At 41.2% G+C, this 19,134-nt stretch overlaps 1 protein-coding gene across 1 annotated transcript in view; it reads right to left on the bottom strand.

The window, feature by feature from the left end:
* Positions 1–10,452, bottom strand: part of THADA (thyroid adenoma associated) — a 204,203-nt gene extending 193,751 nt beyond the window's left edge. Inside the window, exons 1-6 of the mRNA XM_015410158.1 lie at positions 10,383–10,452; positions 7,892–7,986; positions 4,649–4,779; positions 2,495–2,643; positions 2,362–2,394; positions 267–315 (exon numbers count right to left, since the gene is read on the bottom strand). Coding sequence (XP_015265644.1) covers positions 267–315; positions 2,362–2,394; positions 2,495–2,643; positions 4,649–4,779; positions 7,892–7,986; positions 10,383–10,452 — 527 coding nt within the window. The remainder of the gene's footprint in view (positions 1–266; positions 316–2,361; positions 2,395–2,494; positions 2,644–4,648; positions 4,780–7,891; positions 7,987–10,382) is intronic.
* Between the last annotated feature and the right edge of the window lie 8,682 nt (positions 10,453–19,134).

Genomic DNA, 19,134 nt, shown 5'->3' with positions numbered 1-19,134 from the left:
CAAAACTTTGAAACAGAAAATTCTTCTATATATCATTTAGCTTGCAGAACTGTTTTGATAAAATTGACCCCCCAAAAAAGCCAGCAGCAACTGGAAGGTCTGTTTTCCAAAATTCAAGGAACACATAAATGAGTAACAGACATGGCTCAATCCCTCTTTGGAAACTCAGGCAACAGAGAAGGAGATATCCTTCTAAATAGCACTTCTTATGCCCTTACTATACACTTTTCACATTCTCCCGCTTTATACTGAGTAGAAGTACTCACCTGCTTTCATCCTCTATTTCAAGTAATGACTTCTGTAGAAACTGAAGAGCTAAAGGAATTATGGTCAAAGCTATTAGACTGGTTCAACATAAAAATAACACAACAGCAGAGAAATCAAATAATATAAATGTCATTAAAATGCAACGTCAGAACGGTAACACGTTTTCGAATGAGATGGAATTGCAGCTCAGCAGAAATTAGAGGTTCCCTGTCACAATACCCCACTTTCAGCCACCAACAATGAACTCTGAAGAACAACCAAATTTGACAACACAACATACTGATACAGTTACTGAATGAAGCCATACATAGTATAAAGGCAAAGTCCCCAACATTGAGAGGATGATGAATGCCACCCCAAAATGGCTGCCACAGAAGATGGACCCAAACCCAATACTGTCCCTCCTTGCTTTGAAGAAGAAACAGAAACTAAGGAAAGCAATTAGGGTACACAAAGCAGCAAACATAAAACACATTAAAACATTAAAGTAAAAAAACCAGTTAAAATTGCAAAATAATTCAATTAAAACATATAAACAAACAACACTAGAAGGAGGGTCAATAACCATTATTGGGGGATATGCCAGCTGAAACAAGAAATTCTTCAGCCGCTGGCAAAGACACCAATAGAGGGAGACAAATGAATCTCCCTGGAGAGGGAGTTCCAACGTCTTGGTGCCATTACAGAGAAGGTGCCATTACAGAACCCTTTCCTGGGTTGCCACTGGTCTAGCATCAGATCACAGGGGCAACCAAAGCAGTACATGGGAGAAGGCTTAAGGCATGTTGGACCCAAGCTGTACATGGCTTCAAAAGTTAGTACCAACAACCTGAATTGAGCCTGGAAGCAAACTGGCAGCCTGCGGAGATGGAACAAGACTGGAGTGATATGGTCCCTACAACCCACTCCAGTCAACACTCTGCCTACACATTCTATACCAACTGTAGCTTCTAATCTCATATAGATGTTAACAGGACACACACCACAGTGGACATATCTTTTCTGCCCAGGTAGAACTACAGCTGGCTCACCAGCCAAAGGTACTGAAAGGCACCCCTGGCCACCACTTTATCCAACTGGAGGCCCGGGTCCAGGAGCACACCCAAGCGACAAATAAATAAATTTAAAAACCCTCATCTGGTATATTTTCTCTGTTACTTTCATCTCAGTCTCTCTTCTTTCTTCTGTTGGCTCCCCTCTGCTAAAATTTAGATTCTAAGACCCTTAGGATAATAGCTTATCCCATTCTGTAAGCCCCCAAAATAATCACATGATGATGCAATCATCAAATGATAAACATGAATTAGCCTGATTTCCTGTTTAAAGGACAGTTGTAAAAGATAAGGCACTAGGGGCAAGTACATATTACTGAAAGTAGCTTTCCATTGAGCTTCATGGCAGCCCAATATAAGCTGTAATCCAAAGACTGCTTAGAATGACACATCAGTATTAAATTCACTTGCTGCATTGATCCCACAAAATATGAAACAAAATAAGCGATAGTTTATTTGATTCAATTAATGATTCAAGTGCAAGTACCAAGCCTGTCTGTTTTAACTTCCTTCTGCCATCTCAAGACTGAAAAAATAAGACGACACTGGAGCATCCGGCCCAATTAAGAATCTTATACAAGTAGACAGTTCACTCTCCAACATTAAGATCTAGTTAGAACACATAAAGATACTGTCTGATGTGTTTTGGTCAAGTCAGACCTCAGTTTACACGTGCAGCAGAATGAGGTGCCAAAATGGTCCATGAAGCCCTAAGCACAGTTACAGCCTGTAAGCTCATTTATTTTAACTCAGAAGAGTATAACTCTCCTTAGGATTGCAATGTGAATCGCTTCAGTCTCTGGGTGGGGCATAAAGCTTGTTTTAGTGTTATCTGCAATATGTGTCCATTCTGTCACCTCAACACACTCCCACCTAATTGTGCTGAACTTTTTACATTAACAATAAAGTAAGGAGTTCTTTCTACCACCTATAAAGCTAGCCAAAGACAGAATTTCTTTCATAATTTCCAGGGAGTCAAGTGGCCTAAATTCATTTTATTATAAAAGCATACTAAGCAAGCGCAGAAATATCAATAATTTACCTTCTTTGAACAGAGTATTCAGACTTGATCTACCTGAAAAATCAAAGTACATGTTTTAGTAGCTAATACCTACAACATCAATGTAAAACCTCTTTGGGGACATTCCTAATTTTTTAAAAACAATTGATCATACCTATATTGGTATTTTCGACACAGGAAACAAGATTTTCCATAACCTTTCTATACTGAGACAGGTCCGTAGTTTTTAATTCTTCTCTGAGACAGCCAACAATACTATGTGTAGCTTCTGCCAGAAGAGATTCAGGAAGGCCATCTAAGGAGCTGCAAGTGAAGAGACCGTAGCCAAATTATTTAAAATGCAGATATTAAAGCATCCAGTATAATGAAGCATACAACTGCATCTATCTGAGAATCACAACAGAAAAGATTGCTGACTATAATACAATAATGTAGGTGAATTTGATTACAGAACAGGGCTGTGCTATTAAAATAAGAAAAATGTGTATTATGTTTTTCCTAACACGGAAATCAAGGTCTTCTATGAAGTTTAAGCAGAATGCCTTCAATCGAATCTCTTTACATCTGTGGTGGCTGATAATGGAATGCAGAATCAGTCAATAGTTCAACACAGAGGAAGGCTTTCACAGCATGGAGATAAACTGTATCACATGTTAACTGCTGCATATTAAAATGCTTTTTACGTTTTTACAAGACACAGCTACAAGGCCAGTTGAAAAGTTGGCAAACCTATACAGAATCCTTTAAAATATTCCATCCATGACTCACTCTAATTTGATATTAAGAGCAACAGGGATTGTCCACATTTTCCAGTTAAAGACAAAAGATACTATATAGTCTTAATATTAGACACATGAGTTTTTGCCTTGCCCTGGAACAAATTAAAAGTAATGTCCAGAAATGTACCTGAATGAAGCAATCATAATTTTTCAATAAATGGAAATGTTTTAAAATCATTTAAATGCATTCAGTTAATAAAATGAAAGGGCTTTGGAAGAAATTTACTAGGAACTTGTAAACAAGTTTGTATAATCTTCCTGAAGTTTTTGTCATGAAAATGAACAAGCTTCTTAAACGCCTTAAAAACCTTCGAAATTACATTCCAGTATAATCTTTTGCAGACTAGAGGCCATTTCATACAACACAGTGTAATGGTTCCTCGCTAGGCAGATATATAGATAACTGTACTACAGATACAAGGTTATGAAAACCCAACAGACGCACAGCCCAATCAAAGTGGAGATAGGTTGTCACTCATTAGTGCTGTAATTCTGGATACATCTACATACTGTTTCCAATTCCAAATTTAAGGTGTTGGTTTTATACACTTTATCAAGCTAGGTTCGAGAGTGTTTGACAGACTGCTTACTCTCATACAGTGCTGCCCCAGCAGTGAATTTAACATCATATGCCAAACACTTTATGCCCCTCCCCACCCCTGGAAGCAAGCCAGGAAGCCTGGCTATTGGTTATTCCCCCTTCCTCCAGTTTTGGAAAGCTATATTCTCCTTCATTTTGCCATTGATGGTGATTTTATGGGTTCATTGTATCTGCTGTTTTACTGATACTGGTTTACTTTTTAAGTTTTTTGTTGAATTATATTTGCTATCTTTACATTTTTAGTAATTTTTCATTGCCTCAAACACTATTAGTGGATAAATGGTCTACATTTAAAAAAAATACATTAAAATAATACATTTTTTTTGGAAGCCTGGGGCTTTTCTGATGTCTTCAAATGCAATTTTTTGCAGTGTCAAAATTAAAATATTGCTTGTGAGATAGGATACGTCAGTCCATCTCAGTGCTACTCAGTGCCATTACAATAAAGCATTTATACTATTCTGCAGCAAAATACAGCAAAGTTAATGAGTCTGTAAGATATAGAAACTTTTTCTCTAGAACCCCACAGCCTTTTCGTGTAAATTCTTTAAGAAATTTGCGATCACATGCAAAGGCTGTTTCCCAGAATCATCCTTATATAGTAATTCAGAAGGAGCTGTTTTGCAATTAAGAACTAATTCAGAATGACCAAATAAATTAATACCTTAAACGTTACTGCAGACTACAGAACAGTGCTACTACAACCAACAAACAAGGAGTTGGCAACAGAGTACAAGAATGTTGATACATTTTTGAATACTGAGCTGGGAGCTATATGGTACAATGAATGCTATTGCTTTGCCCAATAAGACTTTTCACATTTATTTCCTTAAACTACTAATTTAAACTTCTCCTTAAGTGCAGGCCAGAAAGTTGTGGCCAATAAATAAGCTTACTACGTTTAAAAAAACTGGCTCACACACATTACCTTGCCAATACTTTTTTCAAAGGGTTCTTTATATCCAGTGACAAAAATATCACTCCCAAAATATCTATACAACTTTTAACCATAGGATCATGCAAAGACGTTGTATCCATCTTTTGAAGTAAAGGCACAATCTGTTACCAAAATAAGAAAAATAAATGTTTAAGTTAGCATTACATACTGTATCCCACTAACAATGTAAGATTAAATAAATATTAAGTGTATTAAACAGCATACAGTGGGTAAAATAAAAACAATGTACTAAATCAGAGAGAACAAAATATATGTATGCAAGAACAAAATATATGTAAAAAAAGAGGAGGGGCTCCTAACGGAACACCAATAGACAAACAGTGAATACACATGTCAGCCTGCATATATCTACAATAGAAAATAGTATTCAGACACCCTACATAACTTCAACGTCACATAGCAAGGTATCTCAAGTAAAGGTCCTCTGGAAAAATAGCCATGGAATATAATAAACTGCCCCAAGCTACCTGCTCCTCAGAATCCCCAAAGCTATCTATAACACGTCATTTGACGAAGCGTGCATGCACATGAAAGCTTATGCCCAGAATTAAACTTTGTTGGTCTTAAAGGTGCCACTGGACTCACACTTCGTTCTGTTGCTTCAGACCAACACAGCTACCCACCTGAATCTATCTTCAAGGAAGACGTACTGTTCCACAATATATAAGCTCCCAGGATGAAGTCAGTAACTGATTTGATCCTATGTTTTAATTTATCTAACTCTTAGGTTTGCACATTTAGTACAGATAAGCCATGGCCTTTTGTTTATCATGCATTCTTTGCAATTTTTGTGATGTTTTATGTCTGTTTGTTGCTATTTTATGACCACTTAGGAAGAGGATGGTGGGAATACGTTTGGTTGTTTATTTCTACTTTGTAAATAATAATAATAAGAGATTGTATTTATACCCCGCTCTTCACTACCCAAAGGAGTCTCAGAGCGGCTTACAAACTCCTTTCTCTCCCCCTCCCCACAACAGTCACCCTGTGAGGTAGGTGGGGCCGAGAGAGCTCTGACAGAAACTGTTCTTTTTCAAGGACAACTCTTATACGAACGATCGGAGCCGGGAGGGTACCTGGTAGGCCTCCCCCCACCCCAGATGTACTGTGGCCATAGTTAGGGTTTCTGCATAGGTCTCTGCACCATGCACCGTGTAAGCCACTCAGAGCCCTTCGGGGGTGAGCGGGGTACAAATTGAAAGTATAATAATAATAATAATATATCAGAACTATGGCTTGCCCAAGGTCATCCAGCAGGTGCAAGTGCAGGAGTGGGGAATCAAACCCGGTTCTCTCAGATTAGAGTCCGCGCAATTAACTATTTTGTATTTACTTAAATGTGTACACTATTTTTACTATTCCTGCTTTTGAAATGTACTTAGATTTTGGGGAGGTGATGGATCCATAGAGTCAGGAATAAGTTTCAGGATCTTTTTACCTTACACTTCAAGAATTTTGTATTTATATATGGCTTTTTAGCAGGGACCAATCTTAGATATGTTTCAGTGTTCCCAGGATCTTATGAGGATTAGCCCTTCTTCAGACCCATGGAATTACTTCACCTGAGATTCTAGGTCTGTAAATTTACAAAATGACTACAGAATCCTCATATTAGTTCATATTTTCCTCTTCAGTACATTATCAGCAAATTCCATAGCTGATTCTTCCTCTCTTCATTCACAAAACCAGCACCACCATTTCCCACTTGATAGATAATATGATCCATGGTAAGGTATAAGTAACACTTTGCATGACTCCCACTTTGATCTATCAATAAAACGGCACTTCTTTCAGCTGGATTTGGGTATGGATCTTTGTATAAGGTATTCTAGCAAACCATTTACAAGTTCTTTTTCTCAACAAGCATATAATTTGTGTTGCACATACTGATGATCATCACTAAATTGATACTTAGGGCTTTCTTCCTACTGTATTTTTGCTCCAGCTTAGCTTTTTAACTGCATCAGTTTTCCCCTTCCCTTACACACAGGATCACTTACCAGTCTTTGCTCTCTGTTTTTCTTAGCATTTTTTACCATGTTTTTCATACCACTTCTGCAGTGGTCTAGAAAAGAATAATAAAAACTTGGGGGGGGGGGTAATGATTCCTTGTTTTAGTCTGTGTGTCTCTCTAAATGTTTGGTTGGAGTGCAGTGCTAGTAAAGTGATTGATGGAGACAAGTGTGCTGTGATTGGTGGATGACTGAGAGTGTGGAAGGAGTTGTTCGGAGTGAATCTGTGTGTGTGTCTTGAAGTCGGAGTTATTCAGTTAGTGAGTCAGTGAGTGATATGACAGAGTTCTGTGTGGAAACTTAACGAGTTCAGTATATATACGTCTTTAAAAGTTTAAGTGTGAAGGAGATATGAGAAGGGTCTGTGAGACTCTAAAGTCATGAAAGAGAGTCAATTTTTATTCACTCTGCTTTTTAAACATTATACTGTCAAACAAAACAAAACAAACAAATGCTGTGATGTCATGCAAACAAAGACTGGGATAGTAAATTCTGAGGTCCTTGCCACACGGGGGGGGGGGATGCGCGGGCAAAGTGCGGCTTTTGAAAGCTGCACCAAAATAGGCACGCAGCGGCGGGATCACACAGATCCCGTGAGCCACCACGTACTTGCTCCCTGGCACGATCAGATGCCGGGGAGACCGGGGGGAAAGCCATGAAACAGAGAGGGAGGCTGCCGAACTGCGCATGTGTGAGCATGCGCAGTTTGGCCAGGAGCCTTGGATGCGCTGACAGAAGGACACACCAGCGATCCCACGGCTGCGCTTGCTGCGGCCTTTCTGGTAAGTCCACCTCTAGGGGTGGTTCTTTTTTGCAGCGGGTTTTCAGCCTGAAGGGCCGGTGCGATCACACTGGCGCGCCGCTTCCCAGATGCTGCGGTGCGATCACACTGGTTTGCTGCACCCCCAATCTGTCCCTCTCCTGGCCCAAACCCTTACGTGTGACCTGGGCCTGACTGTTCTGAGAAGCAAGATGACAGCTAGATAGTCATTGAAGAAATGTAAGAAACTGAACTGCAGAGAGAACAGTAGATTCTATGAGGTTCAGAAGTTTGCTTTTTGAACCAAGTTTAGGATGGGTGTGTTTGTTTACCGGAGCTCCAAACACTGCTCACCTACAAGTTTAGCTTTCATTACCTGAAGCATCTATAGTCCCTCCTATAACATAGCAGCATTAAAAGTACTAATGCAAAAAATCAAACCTGTTTGATATAGTGAATCTGCTGAATGCCATCAGTCAACATCCCACAATGCAAGAGAAGAGAGGCTAGGTTTTGTCCTTCTGAATCTGCAAAAGCTGTTCATTGAAAAAGAAAAAAAATGCTTTTACCACAGTACCATGATACATAACAGCCAGTTTTGAGGCTGTGTCTGTTATTCCCAAGCAGAGTTATGCAACCATATGCAGATGGGTTAGGTCCTAAGGTTCCCCATTCAGTTTTACAGTACAAATTTAACAGGGGATAATTTACCACCAGCACGCATTAACAGGCATACTTCTGTTTGTTGTAATAGCAACACAACTAGTAAATAGAACAGATTATGTGGCTTCTCTGCCTTTCATAAAACAAAATTTCAACAGATACAATGCTGGAAGAAAAATATCACAATGACTGCAAAGAATCCAGTTTCTAAAATTCTTATTTCTGTGCAATTAGAGGCATAGAGGGCATCTGCAACTGTGCTGCTTTCTCTTAAAAGAAAAAGACCCCTTCAAGCTCCCTGCAGATAATCAAAGATGGACATTAAAATGGTTTCCACTACTCATACACTAGGTCGGGGTTTCTGACCCCAAGCAGTAACCCCAAGGACTGCTACAGTGCTACATAGGATGAAGAAGCAGCTTCCCAAAAGGAGCAAAAAACAATTTCCTTGTGCAATTACTGGCTGCTCCAAGTATGATCCTTGGCTCAACCACTTCTCTGTGGCACTGTACGGGCTTTTGGACTTATAATTCCTAGAGAACAGAATCTTTGACAGCAAGTAAATCTTATTTCTACGAAACAGAAGAAATTAGTAAGTGGGGCAAGTACCCATGCCACAGCTGCTGTTTTCAGGAAGGAATTCTGAAGTACTGAGCCAAACTGAAGTGACAAGAGATCAAGTTCTAGATATACTGGAGAAATTAAAAACCAGTAAGTCTCCGAGTCCTGGTAGCATACATCCAAGGGTTCTTTGGGAACTCAAATGTGAAACAATTTATGAAACTTGTCAGTAAAACCAGCCACTGCATCAGAAGATTGGAGAGTAGCACTTGTTATAAGTAAAAGGTAAATGTTCCCCTTGCTCAAAAGCCAGTCGATCTGACTCTAGGGGGCGGTCCACATCTCCATTTCCAAGCCGAACAGCCAGCATTGTCCGAAGACTTCTCTGTGGTCATGTGGCCAGCATGACTAAATGCTGAGGCACATGGAATGCTGTTACCTTCCCACCAAAGCGGTACCTATTTATCTATTTGCAATCTCTTGCTTTCGAACTACTAGGTTGGCAGGAGCTGGGGCCAGATATGGGAACTCACTCCGTCATGCGGCACTAGGGTCTTGAACTGCCGAACTACCTTCTGGTCTGCAGCTCAGCATCCTAACCTCTGAGCCACCGCGGCCCCCAGCACTTATTATACTGATTGTTACAAAGGGGTCCAGAAGGGAACCAGGCCAGGTAGCCTAACATCTATCCCAGGCAGATTAGTAAAAACCATAATTAAAGACAGTATCATAAGGCATATAAAAGAACAAAGTCTGCTGAGGGAAAATCAGCATGGCTTCTGCGAGGGGAAATCCTGCCTCACCAACCTTTTGGAGTTAACTGGAAAAATGTAAATAACTGAACCAACGGACATTACATACTTGAACTTTCAAAAGGCTTTTGACACAGTGCCTCTTGGGTAAGCTTAGCAGTCATAGGATAAACGGATTAAAATTTGTTAAACGAAAGGAAGCACTGAGTAAGAATAAATGGACAGTTCTCAATGGAGGGCAGTAAGCAGTGGGGTCTGACACAGATCAGTATTGGGATTGCTGTTATTTAATTTGTTCATCTGTGATCTTGAATGCGGTGTGTGTGTGTGTGTGTGTGTGAGTGTGTGTGTGTGTGTGTGAGTGTGTGTGTGTGTGTGAATGGTGTAGTGGCCAAATCTGCACGTGACACAAAATTATTCAGGATTGTGAAATCCAAGGCAGACTGTGAAGAGCTGGGCAACAACACAGCAAATAAAGTAAGTGTTAATTTATTTATTGAAACAATAAATCCCACTTTAAGTACATGCTAATGCGGTCCGAACTTGCCAAGAGTGATAGACTCTTGGGGTATTAACAGATAGCTCAATGAAAATGTCAACCCAGTGTGCCACAGTGGTGAAAGAGCTGGCCACTATGTGTCCAGATGCTGGACTTGATGGACCACTAATCAGATCTAGCAGGGTTCTTCTTGTGTTCTAGGAAACTGTCTCAAGGGCACCCTGAATTCTTTAGTGAAAGAGAAATAAGAGAACAGAATCAAATAAATGTTTTTGTTATAATTTTTTTCTTCTGTGTAAAAGCCTCTTTCAAAATGGGATGAGGAAAAGCAGAAAAAATAGCATATGCAATAAGGCCATTTTTTCTTTTAATTTAAAAGGCATCCTCAAGGGGAGTGTATTACAGCAACATGGAAACATGTCTTCAGAGATAAATTCAACAACTTAATTATACTTACACTGAAGTCTTTCTAGCTGTTGCTGATGAAGAACAAAGTTATCGATCTGCTTCTTCTTCTTTAAAACCATTTTGATAGATTAAATCGGTACCTACTAAAAATTACATTGACACTTAATATCAGTATTGTTTTAAAAGCACAATTTAAAAACTTTCAATTCACCTCCATATTTTGCAAGAAATTTGTTCCAACTTGTTTTAACATGCACAATCTACTACACAAGATGTTTAGGAGATGTATGTATCCCTTTTAAGAGATCCCATCAACTTCTGTCTTTCATACTGCCATAAAACCCAGAGTCTACCTCATTTCATAATTTGCTTTGGCTTCAGCTGAGGCAGTTATGGTCTTTCTATACATTCAGCAGAATGAAGTGGCATAGCTTTAGGCTGTATCACTTTAGGCTACAGGTGGGGAGTTGCATATAATCCCACAAAAAACACTTTCCGCACACAGTAACAGTTATGTCAATAGTCTTTCTGCATGACAGAATAGATTTTACGTAGCTTTGGCACAAAGAAACATTTACAAATGCAACACCCATACCTAATAATGCAGCTCAGAAAATCCTTCATTACCTTAAAATGTCCACCATAAACCCTAAAACATATATGAAATAAGCATACTAAGTGCTGAGACATGAGGTAGAACCTTCTCAGACTAGGGCCTGACTTACACATTCAGGAAAATGGGGTGGCAGTGAGAATGGTCTGCACCTATGTCAGACTACAGTTAGAGCAACACATTTTGGAATGCCCCCATTTCAAACTAACTGCAAATAGTAAATCTGCACAGCAAAAAGGGAGTAGGATTATTCGTCCTGCTGATTGGGGGGGTTTTTTTTTGGGGGATAAAGGAACAAAAATTATGGGGTTTATTTATTTTATTTATTTTCCTTCAATTTGTATCCCGCCTTGCTGGTGCAAACTGGCTAAAGGAAGCTTACACAAGTTAAAATACAATAAAACTAATAAATCCAATAAAATTTCAATACAAACAATTACATAAAGTGCTAAATATAAACAGATGGCGGGAAATTTCCATACATGGTTCGCTGGAGAGAGGCCATATCTGGCGCTGTTACATAGGGCTGTGGTATGTTCAGTTTGCAATTGTTGTCAGTGGCAGCTCCTAATCAAAGGCCTGGTGGAAGAGCTCCGTTTCACAGGCCCTGCGGAACTGTAAAAGGTCCCACAGGGCCCTGATGTCCTCCAGGAGCTCATTCCACCAGTGTGGAGCCGCCACTGAAAAAGCCCTGGCCCTCATAATGGCCAATCTGGCATCTTTCAGGCCAGGGAGAGTCAGGCAATTTTGTGACCCTGACCTCAGTGCTCTCTGGGGCACATATGGGGAAAGGTGGTCCCTCAGGTAGGCAGGCCCCCGGCCATATAGGGCTTTAAAGGTCAAAACCAGCACCTTGACGCGAATCTGGTATGCTGGTCCTGGTCATTCGGGCGTAGGGTATTCTATTTATGTGATCTATTTTAATATGCTTGTGCTGGGTAATATAAGACAGGGATCCTGAACAAATATTCAACTAAGGGGCCCAGAGAAGCTCTCAGCAGCCCAGCCTACTGCATTCTTGGTTTTATTTACAGAGTTTTCCCTCCACAAAGGAGCATGCAAAACTGGAATTCCACATTCAGTCTGCCATGGTCTACTATTTCATTCCCACATCATTCTCTGGTAGGTGTTAACCAGGACACCAGTACTGTTGTCAACTATATGCTGGGAAATTCCTGGAGATGTGGGGCACAACCTGGGGAGAATGGCGGTTGGGGAAATAGGGAGGTCAGTGGGGACGTAAAGCCAAACAGTCCAAAGCTGCCATTTTCTCCAGGGACACTGACCCCTGTAGTTTGGGGACAACTTCTAATTCCGGGACAACTCCAGTCCCCACCAGGGTTCAAATCTCCCTTAGCCCTTAAAATCGTGTGGCAATCTTAGTCCAGCCATTCTCTCAATCTAGCCTACTGCTCATGGACGCTGTGAGGATAAATGGACAAAAGGAGGACCATGTACAGAATCCTGATTACTTAGATATGCATACACAAAGCAACAACCCACTAGATATTCGGAATTACAGGCTGTCATGTCAGGGGATAGAGTGAGATTCCAGAAGAGCTTCATATTCATTTTACCTCTTCCACGTGGTACTTAGAACTGAAGGCTCAACTTCACACACACACACACTTTCGCTGGTAACCTGTCCCTTCTTGGGCCAAAACCGGCGAAGAAGAACACCAGCTCCTCATGCTTTGAAACCAGTCGGGAAGAAGTTCGGCACCCTCAATGCCCTTCTCTGCGCAACACAACGCGCACCGGCAAACGCTACACAGCAACCGAGGAGGAGACTGGAGCGTCGCGTACAAAATCTCGCTTACCTAGGAAGGTTCTTTGCTCTCCACGTTGTGCATATACCAACCCCTACCCGGCTTACCATCAACTAGGCCCCAGCCGGTCTTTCTCCCGCTCCCGAGGGCTGCTGGTACCGCCCCGCTGTAAGAAGGCGGAGCAAAGAGGAAACAGTCCCCCCTCCCTCCCGGGAGCCACGTCTTTCCCCTCAGAATAAAGATTGCGCCGTAAGCGGTACAAAACGACCACGGTCTGGCATGTAGAGGCTTCGCGCTGCGTGTGACGGTCCAGTCCTCCAATCAGAAGAGACAGGTAGTCTGAATGAGCGCTCGGAGAGGCGGGCGCTATTGGCTCTTTCGGAAAGAGCCGGTGTCTTAGGTCTGCAGTCTGAGGAAATCTTGAAGGAACGCAAATAATCTAGAGGTTTTGGGGCTCGGGACGGGGAAGGCAAATTGAGGGTATCATTGCGCTGGTCCTAATAAAAGATATTATATGGAGGGGGGGGTGTGTTTGTAATTGTATACATACCTTTTTGGCATTAAATCTGACAGTTGTACTCAGTGAGGCTTTTTAGGAATATAGTCAGGATCGGGCTATTGGTCACATAGGACTGGATGCAAAAACAAAAGGGAATCGTGCAGGACCTTAAAGACTAACACCTGTGCCGCAGGTTGCCGAGGACTACAGACAATATACACTGCGTCTTCAGTCACTGTGTGTGAGAGAGACAGACACACTGGGCGAGGGGATAGGGTTAAAAAGACATGTCGCAAACTGCAAGGGCTGTATTGCCTGGTGTTCCAAATCCTCTCCCCAGCTCCCTGTGTTTTTATATATGCAAATTAATGCATACTTGCGGACTGAAAATACACTTCTTGCTGCAGAACGTAAGAAGAACCCTTCCTGATCAGACCAATGGCTAGGATTGCAGGTTCTGGATTGGGAAATACCTGGAGATTTTGGGGGGTGGAGCCTGAGGAGGATGGGGTTTGGGGAGGGGAAGGGCTTCAATGGGGTATACTGTCATTGAGTGCACCTTCTGAAGCAGCAATTTTATTTCTTTATTTATTTATTTGCAGTTTGTATTCTGCCCTACCCGGCAAGTGGGCTCAACCAACAACTGTAACCAACAGCAATAAAACAACCAAAAATTCTTTAAAAATTAAATAATCAACAGGTGAGTAAGATGAAGTGATCTGCTACTTTGGAGATCAGTTGTAATCCCAGGAGTTCTTCAGCCAACATCTGGAGGTTGGCAACTCTACCAATGGCCCATCTAAACCAGCATCCTGTTTCAACCATTAGCTATCCAGTTGCCCTGGAGGGCCAACAAACAGGGCATTATGTTATATATTGTGTTACATGGATAGCCTGAATGAGCCTGAGCTTCAGTCCATAGACTCTCAGTATCCAAAAATCAATGGCCTGAATGGCTGCTGTTGTGCAATGGACCAATCAGGGAAGACTTTGACTTTCAGCAAGAACAAACCCTATTGGTCCTAAGCACTTACTTAGGATCGGACCTTACTGTTCTAGGGGTGTGGTTTAGCTAGTTCCAAACTGTATATAAGTTGGGGTTGTTCTGTGTTGTGTTGTGTTGTGTTCTAATAAACTGAAATCAATGGTTAAGAAAGCACTGCCTGAACTCGAGTTACAACAACATAGAAGCCAAGGCCTTCCCCTGATGTTGCCTCTAAGCACTAATATTTAGAACTTTGATGAACTGAGCAATACCTAGCCCATAGAAAATTATGCCACAATAAATCAATTTAGGTGCCAGGTTTGCTATGACATGACAGTGCCATTCTAAGCAGAATCATACCCTTCCAGGACAGGTCTCTCTGGTTATAATACACTCGTTACTTACTTGAGGGATGCAGCTAATGAGGCTTATGTATGACTTATTTTAAGTTATTTATATCCTTATGATATGTTTTAATTGTATTCTAATTGTATTTTATGAATTGTTGTAAGCCTCCCTGAGCCCGCCTTGGCGGAAAGGACGGGATATAAATTAAATAAATAAATATCTGGAAAATTCTGAAATCTACAATAATTGAAAATGTGATACTGTGGAAATAATTATAATTTTGATAGTCATATACAGATATTTCATTTGTTCTGATCCCCATCATATTTAGAATAAATGCCATCATCCTCCAAGAGGGGTTCACATTCCTACACTTGCTCAAAAACTACCAAATGTGAATGTCTTTACATTTCTTAAAAAGAAAACAACATGTTGTGCTCAGTACAACCAAAGCCAAAAAGACAGTTATTTTGTAACATTTGTCATGTCTTTAACAGATTGTTATTAATATTTTCCATTTTTATATGGCTGAAACAGGAAAATGCCTTTTCTATAGAACGCAATATTTTCAAGATTTGTGTTACTGTAATTCAGAGTTTCACCACTGTGTGGCAGCAAACAATTTTAAAACTCAAACTTTGTGCACAATCCAGTGCATGGCTATTTGGAATTCAATCACACTGTTTTCAATAGGCTTTTCTTCCAGGTAAGCTTACAAGGACTGACGTCTGAATTATCAAAATTACCCTTGTTAAAGTCATTGATTTCTATGGGTTTATTGTACTGCCTATGTACTTATTTGACTAAATCCAGCTTGATCCAAGCCCTAGGATAGTAATGGACTGGTATAAAATCAAGATTATTTCTGTATTTATTATTTAGAAAATTTCTATTTCACTTCTCCAGAGAACCTGCTCAAGGCAATTGACAAATTAACATAATAAAAACAAAATACCATAAAAATTAAGAAAACTATTAAAAAAACCAGCATGAGCATAAAAACAGCGTAAGTCCCAGCAACCACAGGGTCTCACAGTACAGGTTCTGAGGTCACAATCCAACATCAAAGTCCAGGGTCAGATGACACAATCCAAAGCAAGGACAGAAGGCAGTCCAAAGTCAAAGCATAACTTCCAAAGGCAGGTTCCAAAAGCAGTCCAAGGGTCAGGTAACAAGTTTTCAAGAACCAGAGCTGCCGAGAGGGGGAACGGGGAGGGGAACAAAGTTCCACGGACATTGGTCATGGCCAGCTAGAGCAATGATTCTCAGCCTTCTTAGTATGATGACCCACAAGTCCATATTTATTTGGTATGGTGACCCATCAAGGGCCAGCCCAAGTTTTTTTGGCTCCCTAGGCGAACTGTGACTTTCCATCCATCTGGTCCAGCATTACACTTTCTGTAGTGGCCAATCAGATGTTTTTTGGGGGAAAACACAAAATTTGCATAAATAGTGCAGCTGCCCCCAAACAAGTGACATTCTAAAGTACACAGCGTTCACATATGGAGGTTACATTCCAGCCTTTGACCAAGAGGTTGAGCTGCTGAAGGAGCACCACCAAGACAGAGCCCATGCATGCTTATGCCTCTTTTTCTCCCCCTCTGCTTTTCACAGTGCAGTGAACAGCCCCTGTGCACTCTCCAGCCGTACCCCCCTCCTGGTTACAATCATAAAAATTACAACTTTGCTGGATGAATGGCTTTTGCCCCCTCATTATTGTCACAAAGAAAGGGGGAGATGAGAATGTGAAAATGAGCTAAGCTAGCATTAGAGCAAGACAAGCCAGCACAGCTGATGGCTGCTATAATAACTGCGAGCCTGCAGCCTGCTAACAAAGTCATCATCACCAGCAGTCTATCATTTCCCTCTTCCTTTCCTTGCACCCAGCACCACAGTTTTGCCTGCCCAAAGCTGTAGCAAGATTTTAAAAAATTGCCATCTCTTTTCCTTAATTTCTGTCCTTCTTTCTCACACTTTTCTCATTCATTTCTCTCTCCTTCCACCTAATTTTCCCACCACCACTCCTTATTTTCAAGTCTTGGTCTCAACTTTTCATCCTTATCCTGCTTGGTAACTTAGAATTTACCTATAGTACTTTGTTAATATTATGAACAGAAGGGGGAGAGTTAATATTTCCCCATGATCAAACAAAGTAGTAAAACTATGCTTCTCCTACACTTTTACATGCATGGTAATGGAATATTAATCTGTTTTAGTGGTTATACATATGACACAGAACAGAAGTTAGAATTCCCAGTTCAGGCACTGATTTGTTATATGATTATTATTGTGTTGGTGAGAGATCTAATAGCCCTTTGTAAAGCGATAAGACAAATGATATAATCTTTTTAATGTTAGCAAAATCAATCCCAGTGGTCCCAAAACTTCTCATCCAGCACCACTACATAACGCAGTTTGAGCTCAGTGGCACCTTTAAGACCAACAACGTTTTATTCAAGGTAGGAGCTTTTGTGTGCAGGCACACTTCCTCACATATGTTGAAATGGATGTTAACAGTCCATACATATGGATTTAATTATGGGGGGAAACATATGGAGCAAATAAATATGTCAAAATAGGAGACTAATGTGTAAATGTATCCTTAACTGTGGAATGCTTAGAGTAAATAACAGGATCTCAGTTATTTAGTTTTAGCATTCCATAATTAAGAAGGATACATTTACACATATTTATTTGCTCCACTGTGTTTCCACCACCCCTGTAATTAAATCCAAACAAATTAGGGTTGCCAAGTCCCCCCGGGGGGCGGGGAAAACCCCACCCGAAAGGCCCATTCCCCGCCAGTAGGGATTGGGTTGCCAGGGGGGACACCACCCCCAAAGCGCAGAACGTGCCCAGCGTGAACACATCACCCAGAGGTGATGTAATCGCATTGGGCATGTTGCAGGGGGAAGCTTTATCATCCAAGGGAAAACTCTATGGTTTTCCCTTGGATTATTGTGGCCCCGCCCCCGACATGCCTGACACGATTATGTCACTTCTGGGTGACGTGATCGTGGTGTGCACACCCTCCACGCGCGCCAGGAGACTCCAGGAGACGTTCAGGACTCCCCCCACTATTCCTGAGGTAGGACTTGGCAACCCTAAAACAAATGGTGACCATATAAACTTAGCTTGTTATTCCTGTTTGGTCTTTGCATCTGTTAAAAAATCTTCATTACGTTGTATGCTAATTTGCTGTTCACCATCTGCCTATATGTATGGACTGTTAACTTCCATTTCAATGTATCTGAGGAAGTGTGCATGCACACGAAAGCTTATACCTTGAATAAAACTTTGTTGGTCTTAAATGGTCCACTGGACTCAAACTTTCTTCTACTGCTTCAGGCCAACATGGCTGCCCAGCTGGATCTCACCACATAGCCCAGTTTTTCTCTGGGGTTTTTTTGCTAGGTAAAGTTACAATGATAAACTGAAATAGATTTCTTACTGATTTACCTACTAAAGAATTATTGTGACATAAAGTTTTTGTGAACTAAAGCTCACTTCATCAGGTGTAAGACGTGCATCCTACATTGGTAGACATATAAAAGTATGTGTAAATATAAAGTTACAAAATTAGAGACAGTCAATCATACAGAGATCCACAGGCTGTGGAAAATGGAGTAAATGTGTAGAGCATTTTTGGCAGGCACAGCTAGTCTGGAAAGAGGATGGAAAACTGCTCCTGCTTCTTTTAGTTAAGATAGGTTCTATAGAAATGAGGTGCCTGCCCCTGATTGCTGTGGTCACAATACTTAACAGTAGTTTGAATACTGAATGATCAGTTCTTCTGCCTGCCAAAAGGGTTGCAGCAATACTTGATGAAGCAACAGCAATAGCTATCCTCCCCCCTCCCCCCTTTTGTGAACTGTAGGCAAAATTAGATTGATAATGAAAGTCATGCCCATAATGGGGACTCAAAGCTGCATTGTTCTCTTGTCCTCTATCACCACAAGAACCCTGTGAGTAGGTCTGTCTGAGAGTGTGTCACCCAGCAACCTTCCATGGAGTATTAGAGACACATGACAGGTTGCTTAAAAGCTGTCATTATATGTTGCCTATCATGTGCGCCTTGGTGTTTAGTCATGCCGGCCACATGACCACGGAAACGTCTTCGGACAGCGCTGGCTCTTCAGCTTGGAAATGGAGATGAGCACCGCAACCCTAGAGTCGGACTCGACTGGCTTTCGAGCAAGGGAACCTTTACCTTTATCATGATGATAGCCTGGTTCAGGGTGTTCCAATTCCCTTCATTTTCAGCACTGCAACTTCTGTCATAATTCTGAGGTTTGTGGCCGGTTCCCAGATGTAGCATTATTTTCTGATTAGTTATGCCTGCCACAGAGATTCCATTTCCATTGCAAATAGTGGGGGGTAAAAGGTAAAGGTAAAGGTTCCCTTGCTCGAAAGCCGGTCGAATCCGACTCTAGGGTTGCGGTGCTCATCTCCGTTTCAAAGCCGAAGAGCCAGCGCTGTCCGAAGATGTTTCCGTGGTCATGTGGCCGGCATGACTAAACACCAAGGCGCACGGAACGCTGTTACCTTCCCACCGAAGTGGTCCCTATTTATCTACTTGCAATTTCT

The sequence above is a fragment of the Gekko japonicus genome, unplaced genomic scaffold (genome assembly GCF_001447785.1).
Source record: "Gekko japonicus isolate JY-2015 unplaced genomic scaffold, Gekko_japonicus_V1.1 scaffold681, whole genome shotgun sequence".
Taxonomy (NCBI): Eukaryota; Metazoa; Chordata; class Lepidosauria; order Squamata; family Gekkonidae; genus Gekko; species Gekko japonicus.
Note: the sequence above shows the minus strand (reverse complement) of the source record. Positions and strands in the feature narration are given on the sequence as shown.